This window comes from Salvelinus sp. IW2-2015, linkage group LG30, assembly GCF_002910315.2.
Source record: "Salvelinus sp. IW2-2015 linkage group LG30, ASM291031v2, whole genome shotgun sequence".
Lineage (NCBI taxonomy): Eukaryota > Metazoa > Chordata > Actinopteri > Salmoniformes > Salmonidae > Salvelinus > Salvelinus sp. IW2-2015.
Window position 1 is genome coordinate 20,515,385 of NC_036869.1, and position 18,872 is coordinate 20,534,256.

The following is an 18,872-nucleotide window of genomic DNA, read 5'->3' on the forward strand; positions in this document are numbered from 1 at the left end:
ACTGCCTGTTCCGTCAAACATGTTCTGTGTACGTGGAGCACCAACTAGACAAATCAATGACAACCTGCCGATTTTATATTTGGGTTTCAAACATTTTATTTAGCCTTTCATGTATTCTTTAGTGTGTGCTAATGATTCCAGTGGATTTCCGCTACAGCCTTCTCTTACGATGTGGTATTCATCATATGCAGTACCATGGGCCAATATGTCTCATTCACAATGGACCGCTGTCGTTAGCCTGTGCATCCTCCCTCCCCCTTTCCCCCTCTCTTGTATCACTACCCCTCCTATTCCATTTCCTGTGTCCCGTGCTGTTGTCATGACCACCGTTGCCAAGGAGAGGTCACACTCACACGAGGAAGGAAACTCGAACCGCAGATCTTGTTACCATACTATTTAATTCATCAGCACACCAAGGTTCAATGAGATGTGGTGAGCAGGAGATCAGAAACAAACAGCGGATAAGCAAATTATAGAATTTGTTCTCCGTCAGTCACACAGTTAACTGATGTCTGCACTGGTCAGCAGTAAACAATGTAAATCCATTGGTGTAATCCACAAGATGGGATATCAGCCCTTGATATGTAAGACCAGTGCTTTGTGACCATAGACATTGATTCAATCTCTCTTGAAATGAGAAGAAACAGACTATCTCAATGTAAAAATTACACTCGCTGCACTTATTTTTTGTGAGTAAATTTAAGAAGACTTGTTTAGGTAACACCACTTTTCTCCATCCCTTAGATGGAGAGTGAATCCTTACAGCTGACCTGTATTTCTCACGTGGGTGTTCTGCTTTGTAGTCTGATTCATTCTGCTCGCAAACAGTCACTCCACCTAGCCTTTTTTTGTTGTTGTTGCCATTTCTCCCTTTCACTGCAGCCCCCCCCAGACAAAAAAACAGAGTTGTAAGAGCTCATTTAGCCATGTAGCGCAAAGCAGGCATTTAAGCCCCATTGTAGTGGCCCCCTTGATTATCTCTGTGTTAATTGATCCACCGACAGGCACCACTCTCCCCCTCTCCCTCCCCCTGTGCTGTCTAGTTCCCCTTTTCTTTCCAGGCACGGTGTTGCTCTCACAGGTTGACGGTATCACTGAGGTTGTTCTGAAGATAGGAGGGACGGACCTACTATTCCATTTACCTGGGGGTTTGACTAAGTGGTCCTGCCCGCTATCTATACCCTAACACCCAGATTGGACCGACCCATTTGGGTTTGCATGCGCGGGGGGAAGGGCAGCAAGCTGAACCTGCGTCGAGTCTGAAGTGGCTCGGCAGGCTCTGAGCCCTTTGTGAGCATTGTGACGAAGACACTTCAACAGGCGCCAGATGCCTCTTCACTCTCCAAGGCTGTGTTCTTTAAGACATAACACATTTTAAGCTTTAGCGGTGAAACAACTTTGGCATCAAGCTTTGGTTCATTTGGAGGCTAATTTAGGATGCACTTGGACAAAGGACATAAATGGACAAAGGCCTATTTGTGTTTCATCAAGACATCTGTTCATGTTTTGTTTATCTTCTGTGGACCTTTTTGCTCATAGAGGACTGTAGTATCAGTTGTTTTTTTACTCCAAGCGATAGCATACGTGACGTCCCTGAATCGAGTATCAGATTTGATCAGCCTGACGTATCTAGGTAAGGCTACACCTAGATCAGCTCAGCGCTTGGGTTCGTGTCAAGTTAGAGGGCCAGAGCTGCTGACAGAAGTGGATGACATCAATTATACCCTACCCACAAACCCACTGGGCCTGACGGTGCCGTTTCTGAAGCTCGATCAATCAAAAATAGGTGAGCTGCCACTCGTGGCTGCACAGCTATTGACTCTTCAATAATTCATCAGTTTGTAAGAGGGGGAAAGTAAGAGAGCTAGGAGTGACGGATGGTGGTGGAGGAAGAGAAGACTATCATCGGGGGGAGGGGGGGAGTTGAAAAACGCAGAGTTGAAGACATCTGACTAGATGTTGAAAAGAAACACAGAGGCATAAGAAGCTTGAGAAGGGAAGGTAGTTTAAGACAGGACAGTGAGTGACTCAAATCCAGGATTGTGAAAGGCCCAGACAGAGAGGGCAGGTGGAGCAAAAGAGCGGGCCTTGAAGTGAGAAAGAGGACATAGACAAGTGTTTTACAGGTCACTTTCAGGTGGTCAGAAGACATCGAGAGCAGCCACCATGGTCAACACAGGCATGCAGCTGATCAGCTTCACCTGCGCGGTGACAGGTTGGGTCATGGCCATCGCTGTGACGGCCTTGCCTCAGTGGAAGGTGTCCGCCTTCATCGGCAGCAACATCCTCACCTCCGAGATCAAGTGGGAGGGCATCTGGATGAGCTGCATCTACCAGACCACGGGCCACATGCAGTGCAAGACCTACGACTCCATGCTGGCTCTGCCCCCGGACCTCCAGGCAGCTCGTGCCCTCATGTGTGTGGCCATCTTCCTGGGCTGGCTGTCCTGTACCGTGTCCTGCTGCGGCATGAAGTGCACCACGTGCGCTGGGGACGACCGCCACGCCAAGGCGGGCATCGCCCTCTCCGGCGGCGTGCTATTCATCCTGACGGGCCTGTGCGTGCTGGTGCCTGTCTCCTGGACCGCCAACACGGTGGTCCAGGACTTCTACAACCCCAACGTGCCTGTCATGTACAAGCGAGAGCTGGGCCAGGCGATCTACCTGGGTTGGGCATCTGCAGTTATTCTGATAATCAGCGGGGCCGTGCTGAGCAGCACCTGCCCCCATATCGAGAGGGGAGGAGGGGAGTACCACCAGGGATACATGGGCCGGAGCTTTCCTAACTTGCGCCCCTCCCCCCTCGCACCTGATCCTCCGAAACCTATCACCTCTAACAGCGTGCCCCTGAAAGAATATGTGTAGTCAGAGAAAATGTGTGACTATAATTGTATGAATTGGAGTATGGGAAGGAGCAAGGTTGAGAAGAGGAAGTAGAAGGCAGGCGAAGGAAACTTTTTTTGGACTGTGAGTGGGGGTGAGGAGTTGTGATTTGGGAGGTTTTGAAGACGGGAAGCATTGGATTTGAAGCTCTACTCTGCAGTAATCTTTTTTCTCTTTTACTGTGAACCTGATGCATTTTTATTTATTGGAACTAATATTTTTCAAATGTATTTGTACATATTCATCTCTACATATTGTTTGAAACTTTCCATTATGCCTATCCTTATTCGCCTCATTTGTATTCTAATGTATTGACTACAATACACATTTATTACACCGTGATATATAGTATTAGTGCACGGACAGCTCACAATACTTCAGCGAATGCCTGGAAGACACGACATCAATCACCACAAACATCTTTAAGATATTCGTTTTGTGTGCCTTGTGTTGTGAAGATTGGAGTGATTTCTTTCACAATTCTTCTCAGATGTCTGTTAAATTACTTCACAGATTTTGTCTCATAACTATTTAATTGAGTTTGAATAAGTCAAAATTGTAAAAGAATAAACAGATTTTCCCAATGGTGTTTCATATGTTTAGTTCATGACAAGCTGATCTTTTTTCATTGTTTGCCCAGAGTATTGGGGGCCTCATATCTGTGCTAAATGTTCAGCTGTGCACAACTCCAAATGTGTTCCTGTTGCTCTGACCTTGGGTAATATAATGATGGCTCAATCTAGCCCTCCTATAGGCTATTGGAGTTCCTGTCAAATTAATTTGATCTTTCAGGTTAGCAAGGGCCAACCGTTTGATCCTGAATAAAACAGATAGTTGGAGCAAGAGAGGTGTAACAAAAGTTGTCTATTTATTATTTCTCATATTATACTCCATGACATTTCAAATGTTTGTCCACAATAATTTATTTTGCTTAGAAGTCAACAGTGATACAACAGCAAAGACCTGAGCTAGAATAGTAACAGAGCTCTGTTACAATTCTGACGCTCTGTCCTCTGCCTTGTTCAGTCCTCTCCTTTGTTCACATCCAGTCCAGTCAGGTGCTCTGCACCGATCAGGGCTGACGCATCCAAGTCAAGATCAACCTGAACCCAGTTAGTTCTTTTACTCTTCAACCCATTACGGAGTCTTGTTATTGTAGACCATCTGAAAGTAGACAATCACATCCACCGGCTAGTCGTCTTGCAGACATCTTGTAGTTCTCCTTCACTGTGACTCGATGAAAAAGGACACTTTAAACAGTGTATCTGAAAGAGTAGGCAGAATAACTACATGAGTTTATTACATTCGGTGAGGGTAAGTACAGTGCCTTCAGAAATTATTCACACTCCTAGACTTTTCCCACATTTCATTGTGTTACAGCCTGAATTTAATACGGATTAAATTGAGATTTTGTCTCACTCAACACCCAATAATGTCAAATAGGAATTGTTTTTAGAAATGTTTACAAATGAATGAAAAATTAAAAGCTGAAAATGTCTTGAGCCAATAAGTATTCAACCCTTTTGTGATCGCAAGCCTTAACTTCAGAAGTAAAAATGTGCTTAACAAGTTACAATAATTTGCATGGACTCTGTGCGCAATATGTAAGGTCCCTCAGACGTGCAGGGAATTTCAAGCACAGATTCAACCACAAAGTCCAGGGAGATTTTCCAATGCCTCGCAAAGAAGGGCACCTATTGGTAGATTGGTAAAAAAACAAACAGAAATTAAATATCCCTTTGAGAATGGTGCAGTTATTAACTACACTTTGGATGGTGTATCGATCCACCCAGTCACTACAAAGATACAGACGTCCTTCCTAACTCAGTCGCCAAAGAGGAAGGAAACCACTCAGGGATTTCACCATGAGGCCAATGGTGACTTTAAAACAGTTACAGAGTTTAATGGCTGTGATAGGGGATAACTGAGGATGGATCAACAACATTGTAGTTACTCCACAATACTAACCTAATTGACAGAGTGAAAAGAAGGAAGCCTATACAGAATACAAAACATGCATCCTGTTTGCAATAAGGCACTAAAGTAATACTGCAAAAGCTGTGGCAAAGAAATTATATGTTTGTCCTGAATAGAAAGCGTTATGTTTGGGGCAAATCCAATACATCAGTGAGTACCACTCTCCATATTTTCAAGCATGGTGGTGGCTGCATCATGTTATGATATGCTTGTCATCGGCAAGGACTAGGAAGTTTTTGGGGGGGATAAAAAGAAAAAGCTAAGCACAGGCAAAATCCTAGATTAAAAAATGGTTCAGTCCGTTTTCCAACAGACACTAGGAGACAAATTACCCTTTTAGGAATACAATAACCTAAAACACAAGGCCAAATATACACTGGAGTTACTTACCAAGATGACATTGAATGTTCCTGAGTGGCCTAGTTACAGTTTTGACTTAAATTGGCCTGAAAATCTATGGCAAGACTTGAAAATGACTGTCTAGCAATGATCAACATGACAGAGCTTGAAGAATTTTCTAAAGAATAATGTGCAAAAATTGTACAATCCAGGTGTGCAAAGCTCTTAGAGACTTACCCAGAAAGACTCACATCTGTAATCGCTGCCAAAGGTGATTCTAAAATGTATTGACACAGGAGGTTGAATACTTGAATCTAATGAAGATATATTAATGTTTTATTTTCCATAAAGTATTTTTATTTTATTTGATAATTTCTTTGTCTTTGACAGAGTATTTTGTGTTTTTTATCCCACATAGTATTACAACAAAATGTATAAAAAGTCAAGATGTGTGAAAACTTCCTAAAGCACTGTATGTACAGAAAATTGTTTTACCATTTTTAGGTTTACCTGATATGCTCTCCTCTCCACTCGGTGTTTCCAGGGACTCCCATCTCTTGGGAGCAGTTTCCAGAAGGGAGAGGTCATCTGCCCTCAGTGTCAGCAGCAAGTTCTTTCTTCTCAGAAACCTGTACATGTAGATGAGGAAAACTATCTTTCTCACACAAATCAACAATAGGACAACCTTTTCCAAATGGTAGATTTCCAAATGTATAATGCCACACACTGAATTGATGCGTTTCAGCCCCAAGCCTTCCTCAGCAGTATGCAGTCGAGTCATGCCCACAATAGATCACTCACAATGAAAATGTATTGCACAGCCCTAGTACTGGTACAGTAATACAGTGACACGGAAAGGATACTGTTGACGATAGTAACGCTCTGCATCCTGAAGCCACTCCAACATGTCAGCGATGGATGGAGRGACTGCAGATCTCTGGGTGCATGTAGCTAGGTCAAGGCTGTCTATATTCTGCTCATACAACTGGAACGCACCAGACACCTGATTACTGATAGCATCTCGCACAGACTGAAGTGAACACCTGTAAGAAATAAGAGGGTCATTTGTGGTTTCAAAAATGTGTTCAAGCTTTCTCTGCACTATTTTCAAGAGTTTATGGAGTGAGCTACCATTTATCTTACATTTTGTCAGTGAGTTTTCCCAAAACTATGTCCACTGCCTGTATGAGCTTGAAGTGAAGACGCTGGTGCAGATCAGGAAAGGTGTGAAGAGGGGTGTTGGCGATTTGGACCTTTTGAAACGCCCTCAACTGCTCTTCGAGGTTTCCAAGTGAAACCATTAAAGGCTTGCATTCAGCCAAAACTGAATTCCATACTTTCTGATTGTTCTCCAAGATTTGAAAACATTTTTTTAATGTTTGGTAAACCGAAAATAACACAGGCTTCGACATTTGGCTAGCTAGTTATGTTAACACACCTTACAACTCAGAACAGAACAGCGAAAGCCATGTGGCTGGTTAAAAAAGACAACGAAATGATTTGCTGGAATAAAGATGATACAAAGCGAAATAAATAAAACATTCAACTTAATCTAAAAACGGACGATTCCCTTCAAAAAATGACTGTCACTTAAGTTTTCCAGTCAACATTTTACCTCCTCACGTTATTTTATTACATTTCCGGTCAAGTGATCTAAACATGGAGGATCTTCGAAATGATAGGCTAAAAATGGTTCCAAAATGACGTCAAGTAAAAGAGTATTCTTATTGGCTGGTCTCCGGCACATTCTGTGTCTGTGGGTACATTTTTTAATTTCGCCAGCTGGAAAGAGAGGGAGCAGCAGGATTACGTTTCTAATTTGGAAATAAAGAAAAAAACGTCACCGGGTAATTCATAATGAAATTAAATATAATGTCAAATAGCTAACCTCAATGTTTAGAATACCATTGCATTTTATGTATTTCAAATCTGAAGTGAAACAGAGACTTTTGAAACGGAACAGTTTCTATCTGGCTAAATAATGTAACGTTAGCTAGCTCATGATGCCTGAATAGTTAACGTAACTAACAACATTTCGTGAAAAGGGCTAGCTAACATTAGTTACCACTAGAAACATTTTAGCTGCTTGACTAGCCCAAGCACCAATTTAGTTTTGGTACCAATGTACAGAGTCACAATGGGACGACCAAAGAGGACGACCAAACAATGTAAAAACCCCAAGTTGGACAAATTGGAGGCTTTTCTCGAAGATTTCGACAGTGAGGGTATGGACCAATGACACAGAGCATGTATATGCAAATTGGCTGTTAGCCATTATGTTAACGTGGGGTTGGAGAAGTTATACTAAAGTTCTATTTTCAGTGAAAACTGTAGTTGAAAGGCTGAAGGAGAGGACGAACAGCCTCCTGAAAGATGCAGACAACTTCTTCAACATGGCTGTGATCAAGCTGCCAAAAGCAGTGAGACAGATGAACTGGCTTGAGCATTGTGGTAAGTTAGGTGAAGACTCATGCACCTGATGACAACCACATGGGAAAGGTTGGTTAGATACTTTTTTGTGTGTCGCACACACACAAACACACAGTGAAGTCGGAAGTTTACATACACCTTAGCCAAATATATTTAAACTCAGTTTTTCACAATTCCTGACATTTAATCCAAATAAAAGTCCCTGTTTTAGGTCAGTTAGGATCACCACTTTATTTTAAGAATGTGAAATGTCAGAATAATAGTAGAGAGAATGAATCATTTAATATTTTATTTCTTTCATCACATTCCCAGTGGGTCAGAAGTTTACATACACTCTATTAGTATTTGGTAGCATTGACTTTAAATTGTTTAACTTGGGTCACGCTTTTCATCCAAAATTCTGAATGCTGCCCCCTACCCTAGTGAAGTTAATCCTATAGAAAAGTTGTGGGCGGAACTGAAAAAGCGTGTGCAAGGAAGGAGGCCTACAAACCTGACTCAGTTACACCAGCTCTGTCAGGAGGAGTGGGCCAAATTCACCCAACTTATTGTGGGAAGCTTGTGGTAGGCTACCCAAAACGTTTGACCCATTTTCAACAGTTTAAAGGCAATACTACCAAATATTAATTGAGTGTATGTGAACATCTGACCCACTTGGAATGTGATGAAAGAAATAATACCTGAAATAAATAATTCTCTCTACTATTATTCTGACTTTTCACATTTCTTAAAATAAAGTGAAATCGAGCACATAGCCATGCAATCTCCATTGACAAACATTGGCAGAAGAATGGCCTTACCGAAGAGCTCAGTGACTTTCAACGTGGCAACGTCATAGGATGCAACCTTTCCAACAAGTCAGTTTGTCAAAATTCTACCCTGGTAAAGCTGCCCAGGTCAACTGTAAGTGTTGTTATTGTGAAGTTAACGTCTAGGAGCAACAACAGCTCAGCTGCGCAGTGGTCGGCCACARAACCTCACAGAACAGGCTCGCTGAAGCGCGTAAAAATTGTCTGTCCTCGGTTGCAAAACTCACTACCGAGTTCCAAACTGCCTCTGGACGCAACGTCCGCACAAAAACTTGTTTGTCGGGAGCTTCATGGAATGGGTTTCCATGGCCGAGCAGCCGCACATAAGCCTAAGATCACCATGCACAATGCCAAGCGTTACCTGGAGTGGTGTAAAGCTCGTAGCCATTTAACTCTGGAGTAGTGGAAACGCGTTTTCTGGAGTGACGAATCACGCTTCAGAATCCATCGGACTGATGGACGAATCTGGGTTTGGCGGATGCCAGGAGAATGCTACCTGCCTGAATGCATAGTGCCAACTATAAAGTTTGGTGGAGGAATATTGGTCTGGGGCTGTTTTTAATGGTTTGGGCTAGGTCCCTTCGTTCCAGTGAAGGGAAATCTTAACGCTACAGCATACAATGACATTCTAGATGATTCTATCCTTCCAACTTTGTGGCAACAGTTTGGGAAGGCGCTTTTCTGTTTCAGCATGACAATGCCCCTGTATACAAAGCGAGGTGCATACAGAAATGGTTTCTTGAGACCGGTGTGGAAGATCTTGACTGGCCTGCACAGAGCCCTGACCTCAACCACATCAAACACTTTTGGGATAAAATGTTGGGCCTAATCGCCTGACCTCACTAATTCTCGTGGCTGAATGGAAGCAAGTTCCCGCAGCAATGTTCCAACATCTAGTGGAAAGCCTTCCCAGAAATGGGGCGACGAACTCCATATTAATGCCCATGATTCTGGAATGAGATGTTCGAGTATGTGTCCACATACTTTTGGTCATGTAGCGTATGTTGTTTTACCTGACAAACGTACACGTCTCCTTTATCCCCCAGGGTCAGAGAAACCAAAGTCACCAGTGGATGATGCCACGGTGAGTTTTCTACACTGAACAAAAATATAAACTTAACAATTGAAGATTTTACTGAGTTACAGTTCATATAAGGAAATCAGTCAATTGAAATAAATTCATTAGGCCTTAATCAATGGAGTTCACATGACTGGGAATACAAATATGCATCTGTTGGTCACAGATACCTTTAAAAAAAAAAGGTGGGTGTAAGAATATTTAGAAAATAATACACAACGCAGAATACTAACCAGAGGTGTGGACTCGAGTCACATGACTTGGACTCGAGTCACAAATATGATGACCAGCAACTCGACTTTGACTTTAACACCAATGACTCTTGACTTAACTTGGACTTGAGCCTTATGACTCGACCTGACTTCATACCCTCCCCAAGCCCAAATGTAAAAAATAATGCTATTATAAAACGTGTGCAGCGCATCAACTCTTCATTTAACGGATTACAGTTTGAATCGGACAGCAGCCAATCAAATTGTGCAAGCTGAGAAAAAGTTGTGCGTGGCCGTGCAGAGGAACGTCGGCGGGTGCATTCAGATGGATCCCTTGGAAAGGTGATACCCTATATTATTATTTTTGGATATAAAGACGACGGTGTATCAACAAAAAAATTGATTGCAACTTGCAAAACATGCGGGAAGAAAATTACAGACAGGGGCACAACAATTTCCAACTTTGTTCTGACCCGTTAATCATTAATTCCCTATTACAGAAAAAACACTATTTCCATTGATACCGTTAGTACCAGAGGTGGGACCAAGTCATTGTTTTACAAGTAAGTCTCAAGTCTTAGCACTCAAGTCCCAAGTCAAGACAGACAAGTCTCAAGTCCTAAACTTTAAGTTTCGAGTCCTAAACAAGTCAATGTGCTCTTCACCAAATGTATTACCATTTCATATTTTTAACAAGAGTAATAGTTAGTATATTACATTTACACAAATCATGAATGCTTTTAAAAATACCTATATAGTTATTAATTTCCAAATAAATGTTATATTTCCATAGAAATACATGGGTAGCCATGAAAGACCCCCCCCCCCCAATAGTGATCGACTATCGAGGATCGCAATCGCCCAACCTTAACACACACACTCTCTCTCTGTGTGGTTACAGTAGGTTAACATATGTCAATGGTTTTAGGAACAGCAGTAACATCAGGCAGGATTTAGGCTACCAACTGCCTAGCCAGTTGTAGCTCAATCTTGGGTGCAATGYTCACGTTCCTACACTGACTGACTGTGTGGAGGCTCATTGATTTAACGTTACGTTAGCCGAGACATGGGAGGAATTTGTCTAGGCATTGAGCCTGAAACAGGATACTTGTTATTTGGTCATTGGCCCAGTTTTATTGCAAGGAATTCTAATTGGTCAACCACAGGCTAGGGTTGGGTTATAAAACTACATCCTGTCCCTTTGTTCTGTGGAGAGAATCACTGAGGACAGGGGAGAATGAACATCTACTTCTCAGCATAACATCWATAATTTGTCCTTTTTGAATAAACCTATTTTTCTCCCCCTGATTTGCATTGGGGTCTGTGTTATTGAAGAGTAACATCAACTGCTAACACTTGGTGCCGTCACCCGGATGAATGAAACTCATCAACTGTGTGTTGATCCAGGGAAAAGAGAGGGCTGAGCACAAACCACCACGGGAGTCAACTCTTAATCTCCTGATTGACTGCTAACAAGGGCGTGGATCAGAAAACCAGTCAGTATCTAGTGTGACCACCATTTACCTCATGCAGCAAGACGTCTCCTTTGRGTATAGTTAATCAAGCTGTTGACTGTGGAATGTTGTCTTACACCTCTTCAATGGCTGTGCGAAGTTAATGAATATTGTCGGGAACTGGAACACGCTGTCATACACYTTGATCCAGAGCATCCCAAACATGCTCAATGCGTGACATGTCTGAGTATGCAGGCCATGGAAGAATTGGGARGACAATGGGCCCCYGGATCTCGTCATATCTCTGCATTCAAATTGCCATTGATAAAATGCAATTGTGTTTGTTGTCTGTAGCTTACYCCTGCCCATACCATAACCCCACCGATGCCATGAGGCACTTTGTTCACAACATTGACATAAGCCATTTTCCCGGTACAGTTGAAAACGGGATTCATCCGTAAAGAGCACACTTCTCCAGCGTMCCAGTGGCCATCGAAGGTGAGCATTTGCACACTGAAGTTGTTTATGTTGCCGAACTGCAGTCAGGTCAAGACCCTGGTGAGGACGACGAGCACYCAGATGAGCTTCCCTGAGACTGTTTCTGACAGTTTTGCAAAAAATCTTTGGTTGTGTAAACCCACAGTTTAATCCGCAGGTGAAGAAGCCGGATGTGGAGGTCGGTTGGACGTATTGCTAAATTATTTAAAACCATGTTGGAGGCGGCTTATGGTAGAGAAATGAACATTAAATTCTGTCAACAGCTCTGGTGGACATTCCTGCAGTCAGCATGCCAATTGCACGCTTCCTCAACTTAAGACATRTGTACACAACTGCACGTTTTAGTGGCTTTTTATTGTCCCCAGCACAAGGTGCACCTGTGTAATGATCCTGCTGGTTAATCAGCTTCTTGATATGCCATACCTATCAGGTGGATGGATTATCTTGGCAAGTAGAAATGCTCACTAACAGATGTAAACATTCGTGTACAAAATTCGAGAAGCCTTTTGTGCGTATGGAAAWTGTATTTTATTTCAGCTCATGAAACATMMGGAAAACTTTACATGTTTTATATTTTTGTTCAGTATAAATTAAAATGGAATATTTCATAAACTGTGTCAGTTAAGTCTGGCCATGGTTTTGACACAACATCAAGTGCCACCCACACACAGTCTCTGTTCACTCTATTTGTCTACTTCCAGAAAGTAGAGGAGGCTGCACAAGTCGAGAGCATCATGGCTGAAGTCCATACTATTCCCCCCAAGACTGCTAAAAAAGGTAAGTTTCTCTCTTTGCTATACTGCATACCAGTTATGTGTCTGTGACTCCTTAGAATCCCACTGGATGGCCTCCCGAGTGGCGCAGCGGTCAAAGGCACTGCATCTCAGTGCTAGAGGCGTCGCTACAGACCCTGGTTCGATCCCGGGCTGTATCACAACCGGCCGTGATTGGGAGTCCCATAGGGCGGCGCAACAATTGGCCCAGTGTCGTCCGGGTTAGGGGAGGGTTTGACCGGGTAGACCGTCATTGTAAAATAATAATTTCTTAACTGACTTTCCGAGGTAAATAAAGGTTAAATTAAAAAAATTGCAGTGCTTGAGGTGTCACTACAGACCCGAGTTCGATCCCAGGCTGTATCACAACCGGCTGTGACCGGGAGTCCCATAGGGCGGCGCACAATTGGCCCAGCGTCGCCCAGGTTAGGTCGTCAGTTAAACAGTGTTTCTTCCGACACATTGGTGCGGCTGGCTTTCGGGTTAAGTGGGCAGGTGTTATGAAGCGCGGTTGGGTGGGTCATGTTTGGGAGGACGCATGACTCGACCTTCGCCTTGGGGAAAAAGGGGGGAAAATGCAACAGAAAGGGATCCCACTGGATGTTAAACTTACTCTGCTCCCCTCTGCAGCAACGTCGAAAAGCGGTGAAGCCAGGACAAGTTCAGAGGATGAGGAGAACACTATTATGGCCAGAGGGAAGAAGGTTAGTGCTGTATTCATTGGCAAGGTTAGGGAGACTTATTGTGTGTTTAGTTTCAGAAGACTCAATGTAGTCCTCAAAAGCCTCCTTTCTTTTGGCTTTTACATTTTTATTCCAAATTATAGCAATAGCCCATATCATTATTAGTACCACACCATGTTTAACTCAAACTTGCAGTGTTGCCTCATGGTACATTTCTCAGGGTAAATCAACTAGGAAACCTCTGTCAAAGAGGGCCAAAGCACTGTCAGTCAGCAAGCAGAACACCTCCATCAACAAGTAAGACCCTTTCCTCAGCCGAAATCTGCTAATATTTTTGCATGTGTCGGTGTGTGTTTTTACGGATGTACACAAATAACTTTCTGATATTAATTTGCCACTTGTGTTCAGGACCAGTAGGAAGGCCCCCAAAGCAACATTGGGTACCACTGTGCTAGTGGACACTGCTTCACTTGTTGTCATATACCCCAGGCTTCCCAAGACCCCAGTGACGAGGATACCCCGCCACAAGGAGAGGGTGTACAGCATCTCGGCCAACGGCTCCCCCATCTCAGAAGTCGGTAATGATATCGTCATCAATGTCCCTGTGGGGAACGGAGCGGTAAGCAGGCTGCCGTCAGCCTTCCGGTTTTAGACTGATCCTTTCTGAACGGTGACCATCGGACTTGGATAAATACCCTCACTAACCCCTCTGACTGTTTGTGTGGTTATGTTACTTGTGTATCTGTGTGTGTGTAAAATGTGTCAACCTGATTTCATTATTGTTTTATTGTCACACACCGGATAGGTGCAGTGAAATGGACACATTTCCTGTGTGTCGACAAGGTTAATCTGCTGACCTAGTGCGTTTTTGGTTCCAGAGCATTCAGCTGCTGGCCAGTCAGATGGACAGTGTGGACCTGGGACAGCTGGATGAGACGGCCATAAGGAGCATTCGTCTGCTCCAGGTATGGTCTTCACTAGGGCTGTCGCGGTCACCGTATTACCGGCAGTCATGAAAGCAGTTAAATTGCACGTGACTGAGTCACGGTAATATTCTCTTATGCACTCAGGACATGTGTTGGTAAAGTACCCTAACGAACATCGGGTCGTTACTGGCCTGGTACTCAGGGCTGTATTGTCCCTCTTAACTGCTCTGGCATCAATGCAAATGAAATCGAAAATCSCATCAAACGCTTATCAAAACAGTATGATGATTTTAAATCTCACCTCACTGTGATGATCAATTTGGAGAAAGAAGTTCAACAGCAGGTTGAAACAGTAAAACATGGTTGTTTGTGGATGTTTCAAAGCCTAAGCTTTCTAAGGTGATGATTCATTCAAAAACAACCAGAGCTTATGAGCCCAGGCCTGAAAACTCTGAATAAAAATGACGATTGTGCTTTTATACAATACATAGCCTACTGCATATTACACATGGCAGAAAAACAAACATGAAACAACACTGATTTAAGATATCTTTGGAACATAATTGGTCTAGCATCCAAAATGAAACAAATTTGAGGAATGGCCTTTTTGAGTGTGGAATGTATTAGTATACATACTGGATGGACTGATTACCTTACGCTACGCTCCAAAATGTCTATCCATGAGTCTGGTAGAGAATGTATAGCACTAGTCGATGATGTCGGTTCATTGATTGTGCAGGGCGGATTATAGTTAGCCTACAATTCTAGTGAATTTGATTTTGAATAAATAATAGGGATAGGGATTTATTTTTATATTTTCATAATATGCTGACACTTTACCTTTATAACTAAAGAATATCTCACCGCCATGCTTTTCTATCGTCCTCCTTTCTCTCCTTCATTCCTTTATTAAGCCTGCAGATGGGGTGTCAACTGTTTAGTGAAATGGGTTCTGTTGCGAAAACATGTTACCATCGATGTTCCCGAACAGATTTCACAAATGAAGCTCTGTGTAGCTGCAGGAACAGGGTTGGGCGGAATATCACCTGTTGCGTATCGAAATCGTGGTTGTTGTTGTGGAGTGAAAGTGTTATTTATTTCTCAGCTGCTCCTATTAAGCACAGCTCCCCTATAAAACCGAAGTAGTCTATCCGGCATGGAGAAGTCTGATCACTTGATGAGAGAATAGCTGTGCAGCCTGAGGCAAGGACCAGAGCACAAGCTTCTTTTGCTACTTTCTCTAATCATCAATAGCCTATAGTCGCACCATGCAGCCCATATATGTTTTGAATGCAGTGTTTGGTTTTTGCCAGGCATAATGAGACCCATCTGTCCATACAACATTCTTCCAAAAGTCTTGGAAGTTGCGTTTTGGCAAACTTGAGTCAACCTTTTGGATGAGATGGGTCCCATTTATGTCTGGCGAAAACCAAACACTGCGTTTCACAGTAAGAACCTCGTACCAACAGTCAAGCATGGTGGTGGTAGTGTGATGCTTTGGCGATGCTTTGCTGCCTCAGGACCTGGACAATTTGCCTTAATAGAAGGAACCATGAATTCTGCAGGAGAATATCACACTGAGCTGCTGTTTTTTTGTGTGTGTAAGCTCAGGTTCCCTTAACCTAATATTTAATATTTGTTGAAGATCTGTTAACATTCAGTACACAATATGCAAAAATAGAGAATCAGAAAGTGGGCAAATACTTTATCACAGCACTTTATATCTATGTATGATTGCCTAACATTAGCCATGTCTATTTAGCTGGTTTGAAATGGGTTTTCGTTGTAAAAACTGAAAAGAGTAGCTGTTACATGAAACTCATGTTCACTTTGCTCTCCACAGAACCGTCTCACAACACTGTGTGGAACATCCGAGTGACCTCTGCACCTTCAGTCCTAGCATTTTTCTCCCCAATTTCGATCTTGTCTCATCGCTGCAACTCCCCAACAGTCTCGGGAGAGGCGAAGGTCAAGTCGTTCTTCTTTCAAAACATGACCCGCGCTTCGTAACACCTGTCCACTTAACCAGGAAGCCAGCTGCACCAATGTGTCGGAGGAAACACTGTTCAACTAACGACCGAGACGGGCCTGCAGGTGCCCGGCCCAGCACAAGGAATCGCTAGAGCGCGATGAGCCAAGTAAAGCCCCCCCCCCCGGCTAAACCCTCCCCTAACCCGGACGACGCTGGGACAATTGTGCGCTGCCCTATGGGACTCCTGGCCACGGCCAGGTTGTGAAGTCCCAGCATTTTTTTGTACATGATTCTACCTTCACATTTTAAAATGTTTTTTTTAAAACTACTGTCTATATTTCTATTTTAATACATAGTTATGTTTATCTGTCAATCTGCATCATGGTGTTTCTTTGCATTATTTTCGTTTAAATCTTAGATTTAAGAATCAATGTCACATGACTTTATTTGAGACACTATTCTTCAGGGATGRTCAAAGCATGCAGTAAGGGAATGTCCTAGTCTTCCATGATAGTGATTTATATAATGTCAAGGTTGTAAATATGACCAAAATGAATGAACCCTAACTACACTCTTTCCCTCATAGTCTAGCATAACATGTTTGAAACTCATTTGGGAGCCTGTTATTGTCAATGTTCTATRTATTGGCCTGTCTCAGCTTTGTCTGCACTATAGTGGTGGTTGTGCCAGTTCAATGTGTGATGTGACTAAGGTCCATGTATTTTAGATTATTTTGTGGAATTTGGACYATTCTGTTTTAAAGTAAATATGCTTTTTTGTTCAGTTATTTTCCTTAAATGTCATCTCTTTCTGGGGAACGTCTTAATTTGTGTGATGGAAGTTGGGACCGCGGTTTGGGGCAGGGGGTTGTGGCTCTGTAGGCGTTCAGATCTAGGCCTACAAGAAGCTCTGTGGTCGTACTAGTAATAAAGTACAGAAATACACGTCTTTTTCATGTTCTCTTGCTGCCATAATATGCTGTAGTCAGAGACAACTAGACATGACTGTTTGCCTGCYTTGATTCCGTGAGACAGCCTGCTCATTTTCAGTTCTGGAGGGAGCATTATTCATAAAGACTCCCCTGGAATTCAATTTGTGTCACTGATACCCATTTCAGACAGGTGTGGTATATAATCTCTATAATATAAGGCAATGGGATTTGAGCTGTAGATGAGTGACAATCCCAAAATATATCCTCTGGGGGGGAAAAAAGAGACTAGTCAATGTCAAAGCAGTAACTGACGAAACGTCACACTCCATAGCAAACTAAATTGCGTCGTAGGTATGTTTTGGGCTCAGTTGCAAGATGGTTCAGGATAAATGTCTAAATTAACTACTCAAACCACATTCCCTGTAACTGGCATTTGGAACTACAATTAAACATATTGCAACACCCCTTTGTTAGTGTTTGGATTGCTTGTATGTTATTATAAACTGGGTGGTTAGAGGCCTGAATGCTGATTGGCTGAAAGCTGTGMTATATCAGACCGTATACCATGGGTATGGCAAAACATTTATTTTTACAGCTCTAAGTTGGTAACCAGTTTACAGTAGCAATAAAGCACAAGCACATTACTTTAGTAAATACTTCAGTACATTGCCCTTTGACTTTTTCCACAGTTTGTGACGTTACAGCCMTATTCTAAAATTGATTAAAATCAATCTACACACAATACCCCATAATGACAAAGCAAAAACAGGCTTTTAGAATTCTTTACAAATGTATAAAAATGAAAAACAGTACTTTGTTGAAGCACCTTTGGCAGCTATTACAGCCTCGAGTCTTCTTGGGTATGACGCTACAAGCTCGGCACACCTGTATTTGGGGAGTTTCTCTCATTCTTCTATGTAGATCCTCTCAAGCTCTGTCAGGTTGGATGGGGGAGCTTTGCTGCACAGCTATTTTCAGGTCTCTCCAGAGATGTTCGATCGGGTTCAAATCCAGGCTCTGACTGGGCCAGTCAAGGACATTCCGAGACTTCTCCCAAAGCCACTCCTGTGTTGTCTTGGCTGTGTGCTTAGGGTTGTTGTCCTGTTGGAAGGTGAACCTTCGCCCCAGTCTGAGGTCCTGAGCGTTCTGGAGCAGGTTTTCATCAAGGATCCCTCTGTACTTTGCTCCATTCATCTTGTCATGACAATTCTACACAGGGACACTGAAAGTCAATATTAAATGAATCATTGTTCATCCGTTCATCTTTGCCATCGATCCTGACTAGTCTCCCAGTCCCTGCTGCTGAAAAACATCCCCACAGCATGATGCTGCCACTGCCATGCTTCACCGTAGGGATAGTAACAGGTTTTCTCCAGGCGTGACGCTTGGCATTCAGGCCAAAGAGTTGAATCTTGGTTTCATCAGACCAGAGAATCTTGTTTCTCATGGTCAGTCTTTAGGTGCCTTTTGGGAAACTCCAAACAGACTGTCATGTGCCTTTTACTGAGGAGTGGCTTCCATCTGGCCACTCTAATATAAAGGCCTGATTGGTGGAGTGCTGCAGAGATGGTTGACCAAGGCCCTTCTTCCCCYATTGCTCAGGCCATCTCTAGGAAGAGTCTTGCTGGTTCCAAACTTCATCCATTTAGGAATGATGAAGGCCACTGTGGTCTTGGGGACCTTCAATGCTGCAGACATTTTTTGGTACCCRTCCCCAGATCRGTGCCTTGACACAATCCTGTCTCGGAGCTCTACGGACAATTCCGGACAAAATGTCAAAATAACTGTTTTTGCTTTGTCATTATGTGTACATGATGGTTTATTTTATTCAATCCATTTTAGAATAAGGAAGGAACGTAACAAAATGTGGAAAAAGTCAAGGGGTCTTTCCAAAGGTACTGTACAGG

General features: G+C 42.9%; 3 protein-coding genes across 8 annotated transcripts; 2 read left to right on the top strand and 1 right to left on the bottom strand.

Annotated features, from left to right (window-relative positions):
• The first annotated feature begins 1,044 nt into the window (after positions 1–1,044).
• LOC111955331 (claudin-4-like) lies at positions 1,045–3,582 on the top strand. Its single transcript, XM_023975537.2, has one exon. It carries the CDS (start codon positions 2,167–2,169, stop codon positions 2,863–2,865), a length of 699 nt encoding a protein of 232 aa, XP_023831305.1. The 5' UTR covers positions 1,045–2,166; the 3' UTR covers positions 2,866–3,582.
• A 146-nt stretch (positions 3,583–3,728) lies between these two features.
• On the bottom strand, positions 3,729–6,872 carry airim (AFG2 interacting ribosome maturation factor). 3 transcript variants are annotated; one of them, XM_023975539.2, is made up of 5 exons: positions 6,343–6,872; positions 6,063–6,242; positions 5,710–5,828; positions 5,437–5,476; positions 3,729–4,148 (listed from the first exon to the last, which is right to left on the bottom strand). In XM_023975539.2, the coding sequence occupies exons 1-5, from the start codon at positions 6,609–6,611 to the stop codon at positions 4,136–4,138; spliced, it is 621 nt and encodes a 206-aa protein (XP_023831307.1). In that variant the 5' UTR covers positions 6,612–6,872; the 3' UTR covers positions 3,729–4,135. The 3 variants fall into 3 exon arrangements, with proteins under 3 accessions (XP_023831307.1, XP_023831308.1, XP_023831306.1); XM_023975540.2 differs by lacking the exon at positions 5,437–5,476; XM_023975538.2 differs by lacking the exon at positions 5,437–5,476 and having other exon boundaries at positions 5,695–5,828.
• Positions 6,873–6,935: 63 nt separating this feature from the next.
• Positions 6,936–17,430, top strand: LOC111954730 (borealin-like). 4 transcript variants are annotated; one of them, XM_023974622.2, is made up of 10 exons: positions 6,942–7,046; positions 7,330–7,424; positions 7,522–7,650; positions 9,485–9,522; positions 12,382–12,457; positions 13,084–13,157; positions 13,357–13,433; positions 13,545–13,755; positions 14,015–14,101; positions 15,906–17,430. In XM_023974622.2, exons 2-10 carry the CDS (start codon positions 7,337–7,339, stop codon positions 15,939–15,941), a joined length of 816 nt encoding a protein of 271 aa, XP_023830390.1. In that variant the 5' UTR covers positions 6,942–7,046; positions 7,330–7,336; the 3' UTR covers positions 15,942–17,430. The 4 variants fall into 4 exon arrangements, with proteins under 4 accessions (XP_023830389.1, XP_023830392.1, XP_023830391.1 ...); XM_023974621.2 differs by having other exon boundaries at positions 6,936–7,424; XM_023974624.2 differs by having other exon boundaries at positions 6,936–7,424; positions 13,545–13,714.
• The last annotated feature ends 1,442 nt before the right edge of the window (positions 17,431–18,872 follow it).

Excerpts from the sequence above, each read along its gene's own strand:
- LOC111955331 (XM_023975537.2), top strand. The coding sequence starts at position 2,167 with ATGGTCAACACAGGCATGCAGCTGATCAGCTTCACCTGCGCGGTGACA.
- LOC111954730 (XM_023974621.2), top strand. The coding sequence starts at position 7,322 with ATGTACAGAGTCACAATGGGACGACCAAAGAGGACGACCAAACAATGT. Across the intron at positions 7,651-9,484 it reads GAACTGGCTTGAGCATTGTG|GGTCAGAGAAACCAAAGTCA; the intron begins GTAAGTTAGGTG and ends TTTATCCCCCAG. Across the intron at positions 13,756-14,014 it reads TCCCTGTGGGGAACGGAGCG|AGCATTCAGCTGCTGGCCAG; the intron begins GTAAGCAGGCTG and ends TTTTGGTTCCAG.